We start from the raw sequence: 23,695 nt of genomic DNA, 5'->3' as shown, positions 1-23,695 counted from the left end.
TCAGTGTATGTTTGTCATTACAGAGTAATAGATATGTGAGGGAGTAGAATAAAATGTCGGTGTCGTAGTCTTGCTCGTTGGATGTGTAGTGCTAGTGCTGTCCATAGTGCTGCTCATGCAACGGTCACTTTGTTTTGCACTAATGACTGACCTAAACCTTACAATTCATACACAATCAGGTTTAATAGTGGGGTGGGACGACACAACTTCAGCATACTTTGCCATTCTTGTAAATAACAGGCGGCACTATCGGTTCACATAATTCATGTGAACTTAACCAAATTTTAAGTGTCATCATTAAAATACACATCAACTAAACACAATTTGATGGAAATATTGAACAACTCAAAATTAATCTGTTGAATTTAAAGACATGCAAGGCCTCGTCCATAAAAACTAAATGCCCGACCATTTAGGGGACTGCAACCTGTGTGACTTCCCCAATCCAATGTTGTTTATATATGTAAATATATATATTACAATATAAAAAATGCTATATATACATTTTTTCCTATTTTAATTATATTTTCTTGCGAGGCCCCTAGTTCTCAGGCCTAGTTATGTCTCTGCATTAAGGCGCTATGGATCACACCAACACATTCAGGAGTGACTCATGTTCACTGAAAGGCTCGATTTGTCTCGGTCAGTGCTGCTCAAAAGGTGGTTCACAGGCGCTCTGCAAATACTTTTTCCCCCCCGTTTAAAAAAATAAATAAAAAATGGTCGCAGGGCGATAACCTCGGATCGTCCTCCGAGTCGCTGAGTACACAAGACTTTCTCCCACACAGACAAAATTCAATGTATATCAAGATGACCAAACAGATATCCAAAAGGATACCAAGATAAAGATGTGGTCAGCAGCACACCTCTAGGGTTGTGCTGCTAAGATGCAGCTAATCTGACAGCTGTTTGTCTGTTATGGAGAAAACTTTAAAAAACACCCACACACTGTTATCTCCTTCACAATTCTTTCAGCAGAAATGGACATGACGACGATGGTCTTCCTCAGATCATTTTGGTCAAAATCATTTGCAGTCAAAATGTTTCCATATCCAAGTAGAAGAATTTGTAATTTGTTGCCTTTAGGACTAGATAATGAAAATAATTATCATCAAATTACGACTCTCGCGGTCCTAAATGAACTCATATTGGAATGTTCAATGAACCTATGAAATCCAGAAGTTCAACCAACAGGACAAACATATTAGAAGTGAGCCAACATGATAAAGGAAATACTAATGTATTGCAAAATACTTTTCAGTACATTTATCATCATTCAAAAAGGCTTATAATATACCCGTCAGATTTTAGGGCCCATCTTTCAGTCCTATTCGGGGGTCGAGTCTAAAGTACCTGTGTGGATTCAGGCATTCTAGGCTCAGTGTTGGTCTGACTGAGTTTTGAGCTTGTGACGAGCAGAACGGACAGAGGGATAAAGACACAAATACACACACGCACGCACGCACACATGCACACACACACACATTTGTGTGTGTACAGGGAAGCAGTAGTAGCCCCGGGGGTTAGAGGGGCTCTGGCCAGGGGCACCGTACAAAAGAAGTTTGAAGTGGAACAGAAAGGGAGGGAGGGTATATTCTGGCCGGCTAAATCAAAGCAGGATGAGAGGAGAAGAGTGGGGGGTGAGAGGGTGAGAGGGTGGGGGCCCTGTGAAGGTGTGCCACGAGAACAGAGAGGGGAAAGAAAAGGCTTGGCCTCTACAGTCAGCCCCAAATCCCACATTCAAAGGCATTCTGGGCACATTCAACACACCATACAGTAATGCAAAAAGAGCAGCCTGCATACTTAAAGCTAGGGTTGGTAATGATGAGAAACTAGCAGAATCACACTACGTTTTTTAAGTTTTTCAACCGAAAATCCCAGCACAGTGTTGCATACTAATTTCCAATAAAAAGTAGCTAGCAGCACGAGCTTCTAAAAGTCCCAAATCTACCGAGAAAGTTGCCAAGTCTGCAAAAACCCTTCAGGCCTCCCTTTCAAAGCCACCCAAAAATATCATTATTAACGCAAACAGCAAACATGGCTCGTTAGTGCTCAGGCAGGTAGGCTGCTCAAACATTATATTCAGGCCAAATTCAATTATTGACCGGCTTTCTCCCGTCCTGCAACAGCCAAAGAGAATGGATTCTTTTGTTTGTTTGTCGAAACATTTGATTAATGAATTGCTGTATGGATGCGATGGCAATTTAAACAAATATTACACATTTATTTTGAAGAAGACTACCAACCCTAGCTGTAAGCCGAAGTATGCATACATCTTTCTTGAAGGGATAAACAAAAGAAGCACACTGAGCCAGGAAACTGTGCCAACAAAGCTAGTCAAAACATCCCATAGCTTTGCATCGTCTCAGAGTGTGGGTTTGTGCATGTACACATGTACGAGAGCAGAGCAAGAGAGGGCAAAGGAAACGTTTGTGTCGTCTGTCAAAATAAGTTCAACTTTTGCCACATCTCAATGCAAGGTCATCTGGCAAAACACTGCATTCGTACATGCAAGAGTACATTCCGGGTAGATTACTTTGTGGTGTGTACAGGGTAGTTCTATACCTCTCAGTTGTCCATATGGAGCATGAAATGATTGTCATAAGTGTTATAAACTGTGTTGGTGTCTGATGAGCCTTTAAACCCATGGATCTTTTACCCAAACTTGCCTTCCTGGATCATATTTAATCATCTTATCTGTACCAGCAGCCCCTTGACTTTATGTAAATGCCCAGCAGCACAGAGAGAAACATCAAGAAAAACACTGGACTCCCAAACACTCACCTGTGGTACTGGGTCTGGAGGAACTGAAACTCCTCCTTGATGCGGTCCAAAGTCTCTGGATAGGTCAGCTTCAACGACTGGGGCGTCCCCGATGCCGCCGCGGCCGCTGCTGCTGCCGCTGCCACCACTGAGGCCGAAGACCCCGGGGGTGGCTGAAGAGGTGCCTGAGAAGAGAAGAATGCCAACTTAAGGATTTTAATAACAGATGTAATAGTACAGAGTAGTTTCAATAATTCTTGACATTTGACTTTTAAAAAAAGTTGACAACATAATTCGGTAGTTTATTTGTAATATGACTCATTTCATATGGTTAAAGAAAAGCTTCACTCAAACACTTTCCTCAAACTGGAGCTGCCTTTACAAAGAACATTAGAAAAACAACTACAGGACGCATGCATCCACATAAGAGCCCTATCTGTACATGCACACCAGTATGTCTGCGTCTGACTATTGTGAGAGGCTTCCTATTACAGAGACGCCGTCACCGCCGGCAGAGCCAGATGTGAATGGGTCACTATGACTTGGATGGGAGGGTGCAGAGGTACAACAGCTTCTTAGCCAAATGAGCACACTTTGTTTAATTGCAAGTCTGAGTAGAAGAAAGGAAGAAATAGAGCAGTGGGGGGGGGGGGGGGGGGGGTCTTCATAACTGAAGACCCCTCCCGACCCCTCCCAACCTGGTACTTAGTCTCCCATCTCTGCAGGGTTCAGAGCAATTAGGAGACTACAACCATAGGGGTAATGCTGCAGGACAGGCAGACAAAAGGGGGCAGAGAGCTGGACTAGCAGGGTGGGGGGGGGGGGGGGGGGGGGGGCTGTACGTCTGTCAGTCCATTTGGCTCTCTGTCAAAATAACAGAGTGCAGAGGCCAACGGGGCCCGAGACAGCCGGTTCACAAGCTTCACATTGGTCATCTACGACCAATGTGAGGTTACGTGATAGTCACATAGTCATTTTCAGTAAAGCCGTTTATTTCAGTTTATTTGAGGGCCAGAGTTTTGCTCTTTTTTCCAGCGTTATTGAGAGGTGTAAAGAAAGAGAGAAAGTTGCGGGAGGACATAGTTATATTCTTTGCCAAATAGGTTTGCTGAATCTGATAAAAAAAAAATAGCAGAGCAGATTTTATATCAAACGTTCTAAGAATAACCCCGTAATGTTTTTTTGAATGTCTGGAGGCTTTTTACAATATAGATCAAGTTCAATTTGATGATTTTGTAACATTTGCAGATAAAATAAATAAAAAAATGTGTGTAAGAGCTTTTTGTGGAGTGAACACTGTTACTGTTACACCAGCAGTAACATATTTCCCTAGCAGGGTAGTTTCTCTAATGTGCTGCTAAACTGGTTGTGTAGCTTTGTTTGACTTTGCCTGACTCACTGGGGAATTATTACAATGTGCTCAACTTCCATGTGCAACTGGGAATAAATAAGTAAATACTTGTTTTTTGACATTTCTCCTTGCAGCCATGTTCATTACAACGTTTGCCAAACAGAGTCTGTTCGTAAATTATGAAAAACAAAGGATAACCAGACTAGATATTGAAATATGTGCGAGTTATCTCCACATCTTTGGTTCCTATTTAAAGTATTTTCTTAATTTTTCCCACCAAGTTCTGCAACTATACCCTTTGCTTACAGTGTTGCATCCCTTTCCTTTAATGCATCCCAAGGGAACACTAAAAACAATCGGCCCACTTTTCCAGCTCAACATAATATCCCACAAGATGAGTTCAATGACAGTAGGCACACACGTCACTAGACAGCCCGCAATTACAGCTCTGATGATCATTTGTATTTAAAAAAAACAAACAGATCTCACACCTTGATGTCCTACACACCTGCAATGTCTGTCACACATTAATTACGTTTAATTAACCACTTAATCACAACATCACTCGACTCCACGTCGAAAACAATGCCAGGGATGAGTGTACATGAAAGATGTTAAGATCTTTAAGGCGTCGGCATGTTGACGAGGACAGAGTGTGCCTACGCACCACTGACAGTACAAACACGTATGTGTATGTGTGCAGACATGTGTGTCGATAAGTGACAGTGTGAGATGTACTGAGGGGGAGAGAAGGACGAAAAAGGTGTTTCAGCAGATGAAATGCAAATACTGAGGAAAGAGGGGGAGAGTGTGAAGAAAGAAAGAAAGAAAGAAAGAAAGAAATCTGAGTTAAATGGACTGAAGAGGTTGAAGGAAAAAAAAAGATAAGATGGATGGAGAGATAATATGGGTTAGACTAGCAAGTGAGAAAGTCGGAAATATACAGTGAAGAGCAAGAGAGGACAGAATGTGTTTTGAAGGGAGATGGAAATAAGAGGGAGGAGAAAAGGGAACAAGTGAAGGGAACAAAAAAAGGAGATAGTAGAGGGGCTGTGGCCTCATTGTTCCTCTTTCTAACAAGCTGCTCTCAATCTGTCGGCCAGATCCCCCTCGCAGAGCACAGACAGCCACACACACACACACACACACACACACACACACACACACACAGCCCTTTTCCTTTACATAGACACACACACACACACACACACACACACACACACACACACACTAACAAAGATGCACACACACATTCCGTCTTGCCCGCACATACACACTTTCTCACACAAAAAAACATGATTAAACACACACACACACACACACACACTCCCCTCCTCTTTCACAACACACACATACCAATTACTCTTCACGGGGGGGAAAAAAAAGAGCACCAAGGCCATTTTATAAAGGAGGAAGAAAGAGGTGACTCTCTCTCTCTCTCTCTCTCTCTCTCTCTCTCTCTCTCTCTCTCACACACACACTCCCTTCTTCTTTTCTTTCTCAACATAGCAGCTTCTCCAGAGGACAGGTAAGAGGAGATATGGAATCTTCCTCTCAAATAGAGGCATGGATGAGGCAAGGGGAAACTTGGTTTTATTTTGTGCTGTTCAAAGAGAATTTTTGTTTTAGGGAGAGGAAACCACCGTCTCTCTGCTGCTTAGCCACTCAGGAACTTATGGCCAGAACAACTCCAGACTTCTGGTTAGGTTTGTTGTTATGATGATTCACACCAGACTAGACTGGACGCACAAGGCAGATGTCTCAAAAACAATGGCAAAGCATTGATTCTGTCCCAGCATACATAACCTCTTTCCTCCTTACTAGCGATGGAACGATATTTATTGCTGATTGTGATTTAAAAAAAAAAAAAGGTCTCTAAATAAAGTGATCGTGATGAATATTCATTATCAGGATAATCATCGATATCCTCACGAGTGACTTGAAAAAGCTGTCCAGCTCGCCATCATGGTAGAGAAGTGAACAATGGAGCCTGATTTTAAAATGCAGTGATTATCACGTAAGAAAGAGCAGAATCAAACAATGTTGCTTTATTTAATGTATTCATCTTTTATTTACGCAGGGACACCATATGATTTATGATTACCTTATTGAAAGTTGTTTGTTTACTGTGATGCAGTAAAATTATTTGTTTCTTAACTTAAAAAGGTTTAGTGGCTCCAGTATGTTCTCCTGACATTTTAAGAGTTCTAAGCATATTTTGATAATTATTGGGATAATATTGTGAATCGCATATATTTTGGCATGGATAATCAACATTAAATGTATACGCGTTGTCCCCATGTCTACTCCCTACATTTCCTATGAACCATTGCCATTAGTCTGTCTTAACTCCTGATCAAGCAAACAGCTGAGCCGGCTTTAAAGCGAGAGGTCAGGTCGTCGAGCTGACCTGGTGACCTCTGGGAATGGATCTAGGCTGGGAGCCTCACCTGATAATCGTACACTCAGTTATTCCTCCCTCTCGGCCGTGTCCTGGCTTGAAAGCAAACAAGAGACATGCCGTCTGCCCTTGAACAAAGCTTACATGGACTGAAAATTGCTGTTACGCAATTATAGACTGGATCTTCCTTTGGCTCGTACAAAAGTCAGGTGCTGGAAAAATGGGGAAGGATTGCATGAGGAAGGGAAGATTTTCTCTGATATGATTAGAGATCATCTAATGATTACTCATCTGTTTGGATAAATCAGTGGTGAAGTGTTTAATGGCCCCCGAACAGCTCGGCGTTGTTAGGTTGTGATCTGTTCGGTTTCAGAGAGCCAGTTAAGAAAGCGAAAGGCTAAAGTTGCGGGGCTTTAAGGCCACTTATTGCAAAAGCTGAATGAGGAAAAACCCAGATAGGACCCTGTCACCTCAGATGTATGCGCACGCACACACACGTTCCGATCACGCTAATCTCTCTCTTAGCCCAGGAAGGCCTAAGTCAATTGCAATGATTAAATGAGGACCTGGTGATGAGGGGATGAGAGCAAGAGAGAGAGAGAGAGTGAGAGAGAGAGCGAGAGTGTAAACGAGTCATTTATGGGAATAAAAAAATATTTAAAAACCTGACCTCACATCCCTTCAATGGGATAGGATAGGAAACAATCCAATAAGGATGTTTAAAATGCCAACTGGATGACAGCTTAACACCAAGCACAGCACTGTGCCGGCAGCAGAACAGATCAGGTTATAGACTCTGCCAACATATCATATCCAAGGTGACATGCAACTAAACCCACGAATGCAAAGACACGTACACAAATGGGTAAACGAACGTACGCTCATGGAAAAACTGTGCAGAAAAACAGCATCTGTGCACTGCACACATAAAATTCTGATGTGAAGGGACCATTAACAGTGTGGCATTCCCTGAATGAAATCATTCCTGTTTTCATTTGAGTAACCACTAATTACGCCGCAAACAACAAACCACGATGACCTCACATCCTTGCTCTAACCCCCCACCCTAAAACACACATGCATACACAAACACACACACACACACACACACACACACACACACAGACGAGACTACACGCCCACACATGCCCACTACAAACACTAAGTGGATGTGTGCACGACGCAGTTTCCACAAGAATTTACAAGCACACATGCACTTTATTGTGTCACACATGGCCGTAGCTGCTACGTCAAATATCGATGGGAATCCGCAAGATGTGTCTCAATCCTCACTGGCCACACTGACCCACAGAGTGATACATGATTTGCTAATGGAGCTGAAATGGGGCCATCAGCGTTATTATGTGGTCGTGTGACCATAAGAATATTCGGTTCACTTAAAAAGAACACTCCTCTGTCTTCTTCGTACGTCTGCAGAAAACGGAAAGAGAAATGGATTCCTCTTGGATTTGACCGCTTATATTCTCCTCCTCCTCTTCTGAAATGTTCACAACTCTTATACACAAAGCTCCCACTACTTTATGGTTGCCACGTTCTTGTTTTTTATCTGCCATATTGCGTTCGCTACAAATCATGAACACTGATCGTGCCCGGCGTTTGGCCAAAGAATCTGACATAATGACGATGCTAAGCATCCGTAACGTTTATCATCATCAGCATTTTAAGCACAAGGTACAGCTGGGGCTGATGGGATTTACATCGCAATATGTGAAGTGGGTGCTTAGGTCATGAACACAACTCCAATATTTGGAGTTTAAAAGTGTTTCATTGATATAAATAAAAAAATCATCAGATATGGAAGTATGTAGTCTGTATGTGGCCCATGATCAAATAAGTATGGCCACCACTGTATTAGACAGATTAAGATTTTTACCCAATGATGGATGAACATGAATGTTTGTACCAAATTTAAGGCAATCCAGCCAATAGGTGTCAAGACAAGATCCTCGTGATGGCGCTAGAGGAAGTCAGGGGGATCACAAACATCATTAGGGTTTATCTTCGGTATACCTTGATTATCTTTCAATGTATATAATCTTAATCCAGCTATAGTATAATAGTTGTTGAGATATTTCAGTCTGGAGCTGGACCGACAGATTGACGCTAGCATGGCTAACAAAAGAACACCATGCCAAATGTTTGGATTACGGTTTCTTATTTGGGTTTTTTTTTCCCGGAGCTCCATCTCTCTGCGTCGATCTCCTTTAGCGAGGAAGATGGTGTGCTGCTGCCTCCCATCATATAGCTCGGCCCATTAGTCGGGCCACTAATTACACTGCTTAGCCACAGAGCCGATCATCAGAGTAAACACCCACCAAGCTCTCTCTCTCTCTCTCTCTCTCTCTCTCTCTCTCTCTCTCTCTCTCTCCTCTCTCTCTCTCTCTCTCTCTCTCTCTCTCTCTCTCTCTCTCTCTCTCTCTCTCTCATCTGGCTACCGCCAAGGACGCACTGACAGTAGGTCTAACCCAGAACAGTATTTCTGAATGTGTATCGCTGTGTATCCACCCACACACGCCAAAAAAAAAAACACACCTCCTCATCCTTGAAGGCCATGAAACATGTCAATACACTGTCCTTTCTCAAGCACGTTTGATGCGGAAGCTTCTTATATTGAATTATTCAAACATAACTGTCAACATTCAGCGGGGATTCGCATTGTTAAAGCAGCTTGCGGCAGGGAAGAAAAGACACAGGTTGCCCCCACCTTCCATCAAGTGGCTATCTGCTTGGCTCTGCGCTGGAAAAAAAACACACTGGTAGTCTCAATGATTCCTGCACTTAAAGGGGCTGCCAGGCACCTGTTTCATTAGCACCACACATCTTTCTTTCTCAGCCCCCCCCCCCCCCCCCCCGACCCCCTCCGCATCCTCGTTCCTCTCTCCTTCCTCCCGCAAGCCTCGTTATTCAAATTTCCCTGCTGTCAGCCCACATTAGCGGAGCGCCACAGTTTGCCTGTCAGCTGGCTTAATTGCTGGAGGTGCCTTCTTTTATTAGGTAACCCCCCCTCAGCTCGTTTGTTCCTTCCACCGAGACGCACCTCCACAACAGCTTGTGTAAACCTGAGATCCCTTCAGCCTCTTTTCCTTTGTTTTCTTCCGCCTTCTCTTTCTCCTCTCTGCCTCCCTCTCTCCAGCTAATCGGTGGCTGAGCAAAACAGGCGAGCTCCTGATCGATTGCCACACTCTCACCGCTGGACAACAGTGGTGATAAAGAGCTAAAAGCATGCTAGGGCCGGGTGAGTGGAGGCTGACTTTATGCTAGCTCCGAGGACAAGGAGATGGCCTCAACTCACTCATTCAAAGCACTCTCCCCACAACAGTCTGAGTCCCCTACCTAACCTTAGATTCACTGACTAGTTATGAATTTTAACAAGACCACCTCCTTGAAAGGGTTGGGCTGGTAAAAGGAGAAACGATATATGGATGAAGATTTAGGCTTAGGTGACACTAACCCATTATACAACTAAGAAAAGGTCTTAAGTGCTATCTTAATCGTCCGCTTAGTGTGCCAACAAATTCATTTGATGCAAACAATAAACATCTGACTTTGCATCCGCAAACAATTAGCCTTTGGAGAGAGTCCACTGGGACAAGCAAGAGCAACCGTCAGACATAAACAAATACAGTTCAGCTGTATTAGCCAATCCAACTTATTTGGGAGAAACCTGTCCTTTGTCCCTATAGGATTTATGAAATGCTATAAAATATGCATGACCGACTGGCTAAACTACAAAAATGTAACAACCGTCCCCCCACAATAGTAGCCTTTTAACAAACCCCTCCCCCAGCCCCGGGCATTGTTCAGGATAGAATGGTTGTTAGTGGGCTCTTGGTAATATTAGGACCAATCTAAATGTGTTACAGCAAACTGACTGATGCCACCGCAATGTCTTTCTATATGCATTCAGTTTAAGACTGAAGGACCTTTCACACAGGAAGCGGTTTGCGCTGCACTCGCTGCTGGTTCGGTGCAACCAGGTTGAACTTTGGGCACAGCGCTGGATTGTGTTGCGCTCATGCTTTGACGCAGTGAAAAGTAGTCGCTGCGCCGTAGCCGCGTTCTGTGTGAAAGGCCCATTAGTTTTGTGAAATGTTAGCATCAAGACAGGCCAACAACACAGTGGTAGTTTCGGATTTGAATACATTTCTATACTCTGCTCTGTTGTTTTGAATTCTTCTTCTTCTTATCCATTTACGTGTGTGTGTCTACAGCATAGAGAGATGTATTTTAACATGCAGACATTAAAGTTAGCATCGCACTGGTTCTCTTGCCAAAAACCCACTGGGATTTTTTTCCATTTGCTTCTGGATTATTATAGAAAATAGGTTCTGTGGCAAACATGTTTTATGATACTTACATGTTTGTTTCACCAAGATAATCTTCACAAACTTCGAGAGACGGGGACGAAAAGTGCAAAAATGCTAACTCATCGCCTTATTTTATGGCTCATTCCTGCAGAACATTTAGGATTTAAGACAGACAGCCATGCCCGACCTGTCCATGTCTCAGATAGTATACTGCATTTGGCAAAATCCCCAAATCATCTGAGCACATAGAAGTACCTGACGCATTTTTTAAGATCGTTTCTATGTCCTGTTTATGTTGACACCACAGCGTCATTACATATCTGAACATAATTAGATTTTTAATCTCTGGTGAGGAGTTCAGTTGATGTACTGCATTTGGTCGATACACTAGCAAGCTATAAACATGTATGTTAACCAGCCACAAAGTCTCCTGTTCAGTATCCTAATTGTGAAATGTATTTAGCATAATTCATAATTGTCTTTTTTGTTATTATGAGTCACGTGTCTATATAATATATGGGTCACATCCTTCACAGCCGGCCAGTATGCAGTGATGACAGGTTACTGCCCGCCTTGCATTTCAGAGATTAAACAGTTTGCCGGGTTGAGTGGCCCTTCGCTCCGAGGTGCAAACAAGCGCCGCCGACGGTCGGAGACTTTCTGAGGACGGGCGTCACACGTGGTGCCGTTGAGTTCTGCGGAGGGTGGAAATGAAGCAGGACCGCTGGCCTTAACATTCCACCCAGACCTGCCGCAGTCTGCTCCTCTCACCCTGGGACGCCCGCCCATACATTAAGATGTGGTTTGGAGCTCTCACAGGAACACAGCGAGGAGAGGCTGGATGAGAGGGATTGGGTTTACAGTGCAAACCACAGGCCCACAGTCTACCTCCTGCCCTGCCTTCCTGCAGTCTGCTATACTACATACACAGCTGCCGGTGTGTGTGTGTAATGTTTGTGTATGTGCTGTGTGTGTGTGTTTGGATAGCGGAGACTCACAAGTTCCCTTTATCACTCAAAAGGAAATACTGAAATAATAAAAATTACAACGCTGGATGCAATTTAAGCCTCATGCAAACACATAAAAGACAGCAAAGTTGTAGACGGTGGGTTTTGGGGGTTTTACCTGCACAAATGAATGTGTGAGAAGAATTACTGAAAGTGGCGTACGCACATGAAGCTATACTTCACATTGTGCTTAATCTGGTTTCAATGCCTGGGACGCGAATGTCAGAACACTGTCAGGGTGGGGTGCAGGGTGGCATGGCTGAGGAATGTAGATGAGGGTTAGGCAAATGAGCAGGTCTTAATTGATACTTCACACAGCTCGAGGACCAGTGTTTATGTATTTCAGTCTGCTCAAAAGCTCTCCACCTAACTCGACTAAAACAAATTAAAGCCATGCAGCATGAATTTTCGCTCCTAACCTCACGGAGATCCATCTCAAAACACAGACAAGCAAGCCAATTTATTTCTCATTAACCATATCACCAGCCAGTACAGAGGACTTTCGGCAAAAGTGATTATCTTCTTCAATAAAAAAAGGATGAGCTTCTAGTTTTCAATCCATCAAATCAATACATCAGGGGGCACGGATCACCCTCGGTATGATTGAAAATGTATTTTAAAAAGCAGATTTATTTAATTTAAAACAACGAGCGGCACTTGAGAAGGGCAGACCGTTGAGTGAGGGTGTCAACAAGCCAAGCTGACTCACTCTCCCCCTTCACAGCCTGCGAGGAAGGGGACAAACAAACACACACTTCATCATCTGGGTCAACTCCACAATAGTATGGGAATTAGAAGGAGGCTCCGTGTTCCTAAACTGGTGGTGGTGGTGGTGTTGCCCACCAAGGACATGAGATCCACACACAAAGACACTGAGCAAAGTTGGACTAAACCCCTGCTGACAGCAATCTGCCTGACCTTCATAGATTACACATGGTGTTAATATGAAGGCAAAGAAGCTCACGTGTTGTCAGCCTACATTATATTACACGTTATAATATATTTCCCCCCACAAAATGAGTCCCCGGAAATACACAGAGAGGGTGACAAAAGACAGAACAATTTCGGCTTGCACTTTCTTATTGAGGCTCAATACGGTTTTTAAAAACAACCTCGTTTATCACAAACACACGTTGTATTTAATGGAGGTTCCGGATATAAGACAATAACCTCGTTCAACGCGTGTAGACGGTTACATCGTAGCGTAGCCTACTTACCGGTGGTCGGTTTTGAGGAAACATTGTAGCCGCCGACTTGTGCGTCTCCGTGTGCGGTGTTTTTTTTTTGTCCTTCTTCTTTCTCCCTTGTTGGGGCGGAAAGCTTCGTCGAGAAATACGTGCAGCCGATGTACTATTGTTGGTCTCAGAGAGGCATTTGGCCCGGTTTCAAAGGTAATGGCAAAGCTAGTCTCGGCTCGCTCATTCCTCGCCTCAAGACTCCTTTGTTCTGGGGTTATATCTCCAACCGCACACCGCACCGCACTCGACGCGTAGTGAGGACGGGGAGAGGAGAGGAGAGACACCCGGGGTCCAAGGGAGCGTTCTTCCAAGTCCTCAACTTCGCGCTTCCAGCAATTATAATATCGGAATTGGTTTCCCTCTCCGATATATCTTCGCCGTCCGTAGCATAAAGGCCAGATGGGGAGGGGGGGGGGGATGTGGTTTGCCTGTGGCTTCGGAGACGGACACACCACCGGCACATTCAATGTAGCCGCAGCCTCTTTTGTCTCGCTCGCTGGCCTGCACTCTTTTCACACAACACTCCCAGTCCCTCACTCCTCTCACTCCCCCCTTCTCTGATCCTCAATGGGACATAACATATGAGTAGCTTTCTTTAAGGAGGGGGGAGGAGACCTAAAGACACTGCTTTCCCCCCACCGTTTGTTTTATCAAAATTAATAAACCGTGTGATGGTTTGGTGATGTTCTTTTTTCTTAAGAAAAAATTATTGAATCCAAATCCACCATTTAAAATAAAATCACAAATATTGGGGAGTCCAGAACATCGAGCATTCCCACAATGCTGTTCTTCAAATAGCCTGCTGATATTTGACAAGAAAACCATGCAAGTGTTTTTGTCTTAGTGTTGCATGGTGATTGGAAAATCTCTCCAAAGGATTATCAAATGTGTATTTCATATTTTATATTTGTATCTTTTCTTTAGAAAGACGGGGTTCAGAGAAATTGTTCAGTGATTGAATGAAATCTCCACGTGGGGCTCGGCCTCGGCACGGTAAACACTGGTAAAATGAGCCAATGAGTACTGAGAACACCCACGTGGGGCGTGCTGACCGTTTGCTGATTGGAGGGTATGGGCAGCACAATGCTCCGCACGTCAATCAAGTAGCCTACAACTGCTCGGTGAGGTTAACCCTTTCCTGGGTACAGGGAGTGATTGAGAGCGCGAGGAGTTGTGTGGCGGCTGTATCAAGATTCAGTGGTTTTCTTTTTTTCCCTCCCCACAAACCATCAATGCGTAGAAAAAAATCTTACATTTCCCCCAATTCTTCCTTGTTGGTGTGGAAATAAATAGACTCTGCTCTAACTTCTGCATCATCCTGCTCATTTATAGATGTCAAAAATTAATCATGTACACAGGGAGCTGACCAAACATGGAAAGACCAAATACATCTAAATCAGAGCCGGCAGAACCCACAGAAATACAACAGGGATGATGCTGCAACGCTTGCATGGGCATATTTTGAATATGTGCATTGTTGTTACCTGGAAAAGGAGAATTATTCTGGAGAAGAAGGGAGAAATGGTGGAAAAAATTGGTATTCTGGTGGCACGACCCCTTTGGCGGGGCTCATAATTAGAGAGAGAGATATTGAAAAAGCAATTTCTGACAGTGGAAATCACAACCTGCCAGAGGTGGAGTTGGAAAATATAGATGGTGTGTGTGTTTGTGTGATACATATGTGTGTGTGTGTGTGTGTGTGTGTGTGTGTGTGTGTGTGTGTGTGTGTGTGAGTGTGTGTGTGTGTGTGTGTGTGTGTGTGAGAAAGAGACAGAGGAAACGCAGAGGGGGAGGGAGAGAGGGAGGGAAGAAGGGAGGGAGGGAGGGAGGAGGAAGAGAATAAAGGATGAAGGACAGCAGGGGGGGTGCTGAGAAAGACGAGCCAGTAGGAGGTTTAGAGATTGAACGAGAAGGAGAGTGCACACACGAGTGATGAAAAAAAAGTGTGTGTGTGTGTGTGTGTGTGTGTGTGTGTGTGTGTGTGTGTGTGTGTGTGTGTGTGTGTGTGTGTGTGCGCGCGCCTTGTGCGAGTAGGCCTATGTGTTGAGCAGACAAGTGAGGGAATGAAAAAGAGAGAGGGGTGAGGGGAGCAAGCGGGGAGGGGAGGAGAGAAAGAGGGGAAGAGAGAGAGAGAAAGAAAGATTTTATTGCCATTTTTTTCCCATGAATTTTAATGCACAGCGCTGGTCTCCCTCCCGGATTCTGGGATCACATTTATTAGAAAAAAAAAGGAAAAAAAAGTCATGAGGAATGCAGTGCTTTGCAGTCTGCTGCTGCACGAGGAGATGTTTCATGTGGTGTGTGTGTGTGTGTGTGTGTGTGTGTGTGTGTGTGTGTGTGTGTATGTGTGTGTGTGTGTGTGTGTGTGTGTGTGTGTGCGTGTGGGCGTGTGTGTGTGTGTGTGTGTGTGTGTGTGTTGGCGGGAGTGCTTGCTGGGCTGGGCGGCGGGGTGAGGGTGAGGGTGAGGGAGGGGAAGGCGGTGCACAGGATGTATGAGGCTGCGTTACGTTGTGCTGGGGGGGAGGCATAATAATATAGATGATATAAAATGATAAGTGAAGGACACATATTATTGCTATTGGCAGGTCAGAGGAAGGAGTGTGCTAGGGGTGTGTGTGTGTGTGTGTGTGTGTGTGTGTGTGTGTGTGTGTGTGTGTGTGTGTGTGTGTGTGTGTGTTGGCTGAGCTCCACTGATTAAATAAACCAAGTCCACAATGTGCCCGTCTCTCCTCCAGAGGCTCAGAGCTGCGGGACATCAAAGTGGCCCCACAATGGGACAGAACACAATGGTCGTAATGCTGCCGGAGCGTTTGGTTTTAGCTCAGTGGTGTGAGGTCGTAAAGAGACAATCCCGCCAAACACGTGTATGCCGAGTGCAACCAAACACATGCTCACCTACACACACACCTGTCTCGAAAGAGCAAAACAGTGGAACAGTGGAACAGGGCCTGAGGGAGCAGCAGCATCATTTTATCGTCTCAACTTAAGGGGAAGAAAAGAAGCCAAACCACCGGTTATTCAAAGTACAGTGGGGCAATTATTACCAAGCATCAAAAACATCAGGTGGGAGTGGTTTTTGAATGAGGTGATGAAAACAAGTTCGACATCATTCCGCTGTGGTTGCCCACAGTGATATCAGTGTCAAACTGTGGGCGATGTTATTAGCTCTTAATGACGGCAGACAAGGTCTGCTGGACAGATATCCGGTCAGGAAGATGAACTATCATGTCTTTTCTTTTGTTCGTTGGAAGGCAGCGCAATGAGAGCGGTTATTACAATGTTTCGCTGGGATCAATAAGCTTCACTTGTCTGGTGCTCTCTCCGTAAACACTGGCAGTTGCAGGATTGTATGCTAAAATCCCATCTGTAAACGTTGAAGCGCAGAAACTCTCTCTCTGAAAATCAACAGCAAAATCCACAGCAGAATGCGTCAGTATTGCATTTCTTTGTACATTGTACGTTGATGTTTGGCCGAGTGTTTTTGTGATGAAAGGCTAAATCTAGGTGAACACTTCAGTGTGTTTCCATATAGCTACTTGTACCATAGTTTGATTTATAAAATATACCAAATCACATCAATGGTAAACATCACTTTCACAGAGCAAGGCCTTCTCTCCAGACCTGCAATTTTTGCCACAATCACACCGGTAGGAGACCATCGCAGTCACAGCAGGGAAAGCATTTTTCTCCAATAGCAGTTCAGCCTCTACAGACCAACACACTACAAGACATGCTGCCTTTTGAGGGCAGACACTACATTTTTTTAATACGCATTTAAAAACACCCACGTTCCAATGTTTTTTATTCTATTCTCTCTCATTCAGCACCAGTGAGGTTGTACATGTATCTGAATGTTCACCTTTTTCTAGAAAAGTTTTGGAAGATTAAGAAAATCACTAACTGATCTTTTGGCAATCAAGAATAGACTTCCAAAAATAGTCCTGGAATGTAAATGAATGATCTCACAGCATGGAAGCCAAGTTAGAGAGTGGATTTTATTTCCCCTCTCGTTCACCTTTGTTTCGACTCGACAGCAGACAGAGCTTCGGCATCCCACGGGGGGAAAGGAATGATATTGGAGGAAGGTGCTTTGGTTGGGGTCATAAACTTTTGGTTTTGTGGTATCCCCATTTGCTCCCCTCCACCTCTCTTCAATCCCTCCAGTGCCTCTGGGATGGGGTCGAGAGTGGCTCCTGCGTGGGCTTGAGTGACAGGAAGACAAGGCCACAATGTTGTCATGGTGGTGCCCCCCCCCCCACACACACACACACACACTCGTATTCGCCCCTCACTTTAACCCCACCCCTTCCCTGTGCCTCATCAGACAAGCTGGGTGTCAGCGCAGAGACGGCACTGTGATTTATTGGTCTCTAGTCCCCTGGGACATCCCCCCCCCCCCCACCCCGCTAACACACACACATCCACACACAATCTCAACCCCTACCTCCTCCTCCCACTCCCTCCACCACCCTCCATCCACCCACCCCCCCCCCCCCCCCCCCCCCCCCCCCCCCCCCCCCCCCCCATCACACACACCCCTCCATCCATCCCCTCCCCTTCTGTCCTCTCCTGCTGTACGGCCCCTGGGGGGAAGAAAGGGTAATGACCCACATCAGCAGCAGCAATGCTCACATGCCCACCCACCCACACACACACACACACACACACACACACACACACACACACACACACACACACACACACACACACACACACCTCCTCATAATAATAAATACCCTCTGTGGCACACACACACGTACATGTATGCACACATAAAACAGACGCTGACACATTTACGCCCACAGGCATGTGTACAGGAATCCAAGAGCTGTGCTGTAATGTTGTTGCTCAAAGTCTCCTCAACTGAAGAGATCTATGCTAAACCATTTACTTCTATGGTTTTTGCGTAGTTCTTTTTTTTTTGTAAACAGGGTACTGTTTTCATCACGTCTTAACCTCGGGAAGAGGGAATGTACACCGCTCCTTTTCATTGGCATTGTTTTCTTTATGAACAAAACAATGGGGTGATTTGTGCGTTTTTTTCTACAGGGAAATGAATAAGATTTGCTTTTGACTTTCCTGTGAATGCATGAGCTTGCACAATTTGGCCATGAGATACAAAATTGCACTGCATGGTCACAGAGGTAATGATAAAGCAAGAGGACTTTTGGAAAATAGTTTCCTCATGGTGTCTTATTGCAAAAAGATAACTCCACGTGTGTCGGTGGATTTCCTAGACAGGGTCAGGGCGACGGTTCATACCCTCACTTTCTGCAAGTGAGTAAAGAGCATCTTTTCAGAGGTTGATTTTGAATTCAGCCAGTCTATCCGCACTGAGGGGAGAGGGAAGAGGTTAAATCCGAGCATTGACTTGCAAATGCTACTGACAGCACTCGTGTGCTGTCACTCATCTCACACAGGCGACTGACGCTCTCCTGCTAAAAATATGCAGTTGCTGCCACAGATTTCCACTTTACATGAGTGCTGGCAAGCTGGAGAGAGCAGGTCAGGTGTTAATTTGTGTGTTAAAATCGGAAGGCGAGTACATAAATGAATTGTGCATGCAAAGGATGACAAGATAAGAGTGGAGAGTGAATTGATCTGTTGGATTTGCGCCAAAATGAGATATGATATAAGATAAGATCCAAAATCCACCAAATAAAAAATGCCTACTACCATAAAACAACAACAACAACAACAACAACAACAAAGAACATGGCTTTTCTTAGTTAAAATCAGGCAAACAGCGATTAACAAAAGATAGTAGAAATCAGATTTATGGTTTATAAAGTGACACTAGAGATACTGCACTTGCACTAAAATGAATATGTAGCGCTAATTAGCGACATTTGTGAGGAGTGAGACTAATAGTAGGTTAAACATACAAGGAATTTGCCTTGGTGTTTGGTGTATATGATACACACATTAAGAGGCATGAAAGTAAGAGCAAAGTACTGCAAATGTCAAGAAACACAAATATACAGATCAGAAAAATGACCAAAAAATACTGTGAAAAGTATGTTTTCACATGTTTTTGGTCATAAGAAAAATGACCAGAAAAATACTCTGAAAAGTATGTACAATACAACTTTTAAAAACAGTTGTAGAGTTTTTTGCAGAATACAATTAAATAAATGAATACATTGGATAGAGGTTGGATAGAGGCAGTAACCAGAATACATAAAGTGGGTCAATATAATTATGTCTACCTCCTAGACCAAACTCCCATTATCAAAACTCAAATACTGTGTTGTAGCAGAGCCCCTTGTGGGGTTTCAGCTGTACACACACAGGCAACAAGCTGGAACACTACATTATACTGCCACCTGCTGTTCACCAGAAGGATTGCAGCCAGATCTAACTGAATGAGGTTGTCAGGGTGTGGTGGCCTACACAGTGAACCTTTTGTCACTCCAGGGCGTAGTGCGGTACTTCAAAGAAGTTATTGTCAACACGCTATGCTCATACACGTGTTTAAGTTATATATGTTCACTGGGGGAGAATAACTGGTTCTGTCATGTGACGATCTCACTTCCAATGTCGGCTCAACCTGCTTTTCAGGAGGAAATAACAACTTACCTGTTTACTGGCAAAAATGTCAAAATGTTCCAATCAAACTAGTCCAGTTGGTCGAATTACAAACATCAACCTAACATTGACAAGCAGCTCTTCATTGTGCCAGCAGATTATTGAAATAATACTACTACTTTACTGCGTCTGTACAAGATGGTGAAAACTTTCTACAGGCTGAACGAGAGGGGCTAAATGCTGTACGACGCCATTTTCCGGGCAGCAGGCTGCAATTACAACCTTGTACCACACGGGGGCGATACTACACTGAAAATGCTGAGCTGTCACGAAGTCAATACGTTTTCAAGCATTAGGAATCTTTATGCGTGTGAAGCTAAAGTATACACATGTAGGCTGTGCTTAGTCAGCACACAGGTGCATTACATCATTTCCAACAGAGACTTATTCTCACACACAAGCGATTAAATCAGATTTTCCCACAGCTACTTCCACAAATAAGAAGCTCACTGACGGCCATGGGGGGGATATTCTAAAATAACCATAATTCAGCAATTACTGCAGTAAAAATAGAGTTAAATCTTGGCTAGCATTTTCAGTGGTACCCTTCACCCATATGGTGCTTGTGGACAGAGCTACATAGGCTACCCTGGATTGAAAGTAAATTATTTATACCACCCAGTCAGACCATAACCTTTTCATATTCACACAAATATTTATTATGTAATAAAGGAGTAGAACTTAGATTTTCTTGGGTTTTATTTTATTGGTGACTATCAAACTTGCCTTTTGTAAACTTGTAAAACAAGCTTTTACAAGTCAAGGTGTTGTTTTTTTAAATGAAAAAGTGCTCTGGGGGGTTTGGTCAACTTGCTATAATTTTTCTCATAAACTTCTGTGATTACCTGATTTATCATCTGTGAGAATGTGAAGGTGGTTCAGATTGTTTTGTCAGAAATATTTACATTCTCTTTTCAAAGTTAATTGCGTGTGACCTGTAACTTTTACAAATATCATGTGATTATGTTCAAACATGATCATATCAGGTGAAGGATGCAGCGCTCCTACTGCCATGAATGTTGATGCTGATAATAATACAAGTAATGGCTGGAAGATTTGTGGTTCTTGTTAATACATAAGTGCTATCCCAGCAGGCTTTGGTGATAAGTCAGGTCCAAAGATGTCTTGATGTCCAGGTTAGACCAGTCACAGCATCAACTGCAAACAGGCTTCTCCTTCTTCTTTACAACTTCTTTTCACCCGCCATAATACATTTTTTTCGCAATGTTACTGTTAACTGCTGCAACGATTCAAGGTGAAGCTATTTTAAATTCTTTAAAGCATACAAATGACCCCTCAAATTTGTACTGCACAGTACTTGAGTAAATGCAATTGGTCTTTGCAAACAAAGGAAATGGTTTTCTTGAAGACAAGTCTGGGTCCCGAAATCTGTAATGTGTTATGTCCTGTTTTTTAGAGTGCTGCATCATAAGGTCAAATCAAGGATTTGTGAAGCCATGTTGTTTACTCATGGCAGTCCAAGAAAGCAAAACTTTCAAGATTTTATGCTTCATTTCATAATGTAATCAGAAAACTCAGCCACGTACTATAAGCTTCTGTTTTTCTCTCTTTAACCACTTTGCCTTCTTATTACTGAGGTAAATTAGGTCTTTTTCTTCCTTTTCCTCCTCCAGTTCTATTTTTGCTCTTCAGAGGATTGTTGAATTTTAAAAATACGAACCATCTTCTCCTTCTGCTTCTTGGCCGGCAGCTTGCACACTAACATTTTCCCTGCTTTCATTCACGTTTCCCTCTTGGTCCGCAGATTTCTGGCACAGGAAGGCATCTTGTATTTTCAAGGGGAGCCCAGCTGGCTGCTGAGCAGACCCAAGCCTCCCACTTCCCCTTGTGGTCCTTCTCTCTCTCTCTCTCTCTCTCTCTCTCTCTCTCTCTCTCTCTCTCTCTCTCTCTGCTGCAGCTTCATCGACAACAGCTAGAGAGTGAGATGTCAGCCTGGCTCTGCTCCTGGCTCTATTATATTGATAGATATTGTAATTTTGAGTCCAACTATCATGTAGCAAGAAACGTAAGAGGCCTAAAGCAATTTCCAGCACAGCTGTGAGATTTATTATCAGCAGGACAGCATGTTATCACAAAGATAGACCACATTTGGAGTAACTATGTAAACAGGAGTGTTAAATAACAAGTTCAGACTGATATACATCACCCTCGGACCCCACTGGGGTGAGTGACTGTGTACCCAATGTAGCTGATTTAGTAACTATTCAGGTCGTTTAGTTTGGGTAACAAAAATGTAGTTAAAGTGTCATTTTGGAAAATATGTTGGTGTTTGAGAATTACCATCCCTACACTGTGAAAATGCTGAGTTAGAGGCTTTGAATCAGCGTGCCGATGGGTTAAATCCACACATATGTTATGCTAGACCTGCATCTCATCTTTGGCCCTCTAAAATAATACATAACTCTGTGCAATCTAAATCTGGAAACTTAAACATAACATAACGGCATTATAAAAATGTCTTGGGTTAAAGACTGTATCGTAGCTGTGTGGGGGACACATATCTTCCTTGGCTGATGAGATGGGTGGTCTCTGCATGAGCCCATGCATGAGTGCTTTACGATATGTCACTGTATATTAGTATTTTCTTGTGTAAACATAACGACAGCAACAAAACTCCACCTTTCCTGATCATCGTTCTTGTGCATTAAAAACTGCAGCCTGTATTCATCCACGTGGCCTCAGCGCCACGGTGCTGTTCCAGTTGGAATGACATCATTCCAACCTGAAACAGGACTGTGCGCTGTTTCCCCAATAGAGGCCCTGTCACACACGGCCTCTAGCGACGTGCCCGAGGTCTGTTTACCTCTCTGTGTCGCTACTATTCCACAGCAGGACACGTTTTCCCCTTGACCATGAATCTATAAAGTCTTGCATGACTTGCAGGGTTGAGGGAGAACGACTTGAAGCCCCTGGCCGAAGCGAGAGGAACGTGTGTGTGTGTGTGTGTGTGTAAATATATAAATCCCTCATTGGGGTCACTGGTGGTAGTGGTGAGGATGGCTAGCAGCCAGATAAGTTGCTACTGCTCTCGCTCTCTGGCCCTCTCTCTCTAGGCTGCCTGAAAGAATTGTGCCATTATCCAGCGAGGCCCCTACAGCCGGGCCCCTGAGCACAGAACTGCTGTCCAAGACAACATGCACAGGCCAAGAGACTGGAGACTGGATGCTGGAACCGTGAATGCTTTCAATACCTCCTTAGACTGTTTATGGCCACCTCCACTAGGACCAAAAGCTGCTCCTACCCCACTAACTTTTCCTCACTACTTTTTTCTCCCCATTAGCGTAGAGTGAAACGTCTGCAAAACACACCGGCTGTGTCAGTCAGCTGGACTGATATCTAGAAAATGAAATATGTTTTGAGAGTGCATGCACACGGCTTCATCACTCCAGCCAAGAGTCTCCTCAAGCAGTTCAGACTGAAATCCAACTTCCTCTCTGTTACATGACTCCTGACATTATCATACAGAGTAGAGTGGGATTTAAGAAGATCATTGCCTCTTGTCTCAATATATTCTTTCCCCACTTATTTCTCTATTTGTGTCTCTATCCTGGTCAAAGCTCAGGTGTTAAGTGGATGAGTAGATCAAAGAAAATATCCTTCTCTGCAGCAATTCCGTTTTCCCTAAGCGGTCCCAAGGCAGAAGCAGGGAGATGTAATCAGTCCATCATGTCCAGGGTCTTCATGAAGGCTGTCATCACTGGTCCCTAAACAATTAGAGAGAACCACGTTTAAAACCGGAACACTAACAGAACCAGGAGTAGTGTTTGGTAGCCTGAGCTCGACATTGGACAATTACTTACTGACTCATCGCGTGCAAAGCAAATTAAACATTTCACAGAAGACAGAACTACTCCTCTAAAACCCAACAAGCTCCCCAGAATGGAGCACAGCTTTTTGTGAACAATACAAATATAACAGTAGGGTAATTGAAGGAAATCAGTGTGTTGATTGCTGAATATTTCTCTCAGAAATGTGCGGGGAAACTGCAGTGAGCAGTA

General features: G+C 43.9%; 1 protein-coding gene across 3 annotated transcripts in view; it reads right to left on the bottom strand.

Annotated features, from left to right (window-relative positions):
* Positions 1-13,619, bottom strand: part of tle2a (TLE family member 2, transcriptional corepressor a) — a 39,149-nt gene extending 25,530 nt beyond the window's left edge. For 2 of the 3 annotated variants that reach the window (XM_068707242.1, XM_068707244.1), the window contains exons 1-2: positions 13,068-13,619; positions 2,785-2,969 (exon numbers count right to left, since the gene is read on the bottom strand). In XM_068707242.1, coding sequence (XP_068563343.1) covers positions 2,785-2,969; positions 13,068-13,091 — 209 coding nt within the window. In that variant the 5' untranslated portion in view covers positions 13,092-13,619. The remainder of the gene's footprint in view (positions 1-2,784; positions 2,970-13,067) is intronic. The other variant, XM_068707243.1, reaches the window with a different exon arrangement.
* Between the last annotated feature and the right edge of the window lie 10,076 nt (positions 13,620-23,695).

The sequence above is a fragment of the Cebidichthys violaceus genome, unplaced genomic scaffold (assembly GCF_023349555.1).
Source record: "Cebidichthys violaceus isolate CVI_PGR_0920_01 unplaced genomic scaffold, fCebVio1.0.p SCAF_13, whole genome shotgun sequence".
NCBI lineage: Eukaryota > Metazoa > Chordata > Actinopteri > Perciformes > Stichaeidae > Cebidichthys > Cebidichthys violaceus.
Note: the sequence above shows the minus strand (reverse complement) of the source record. Positions and strands in the feature narration are given on the sequence as shown.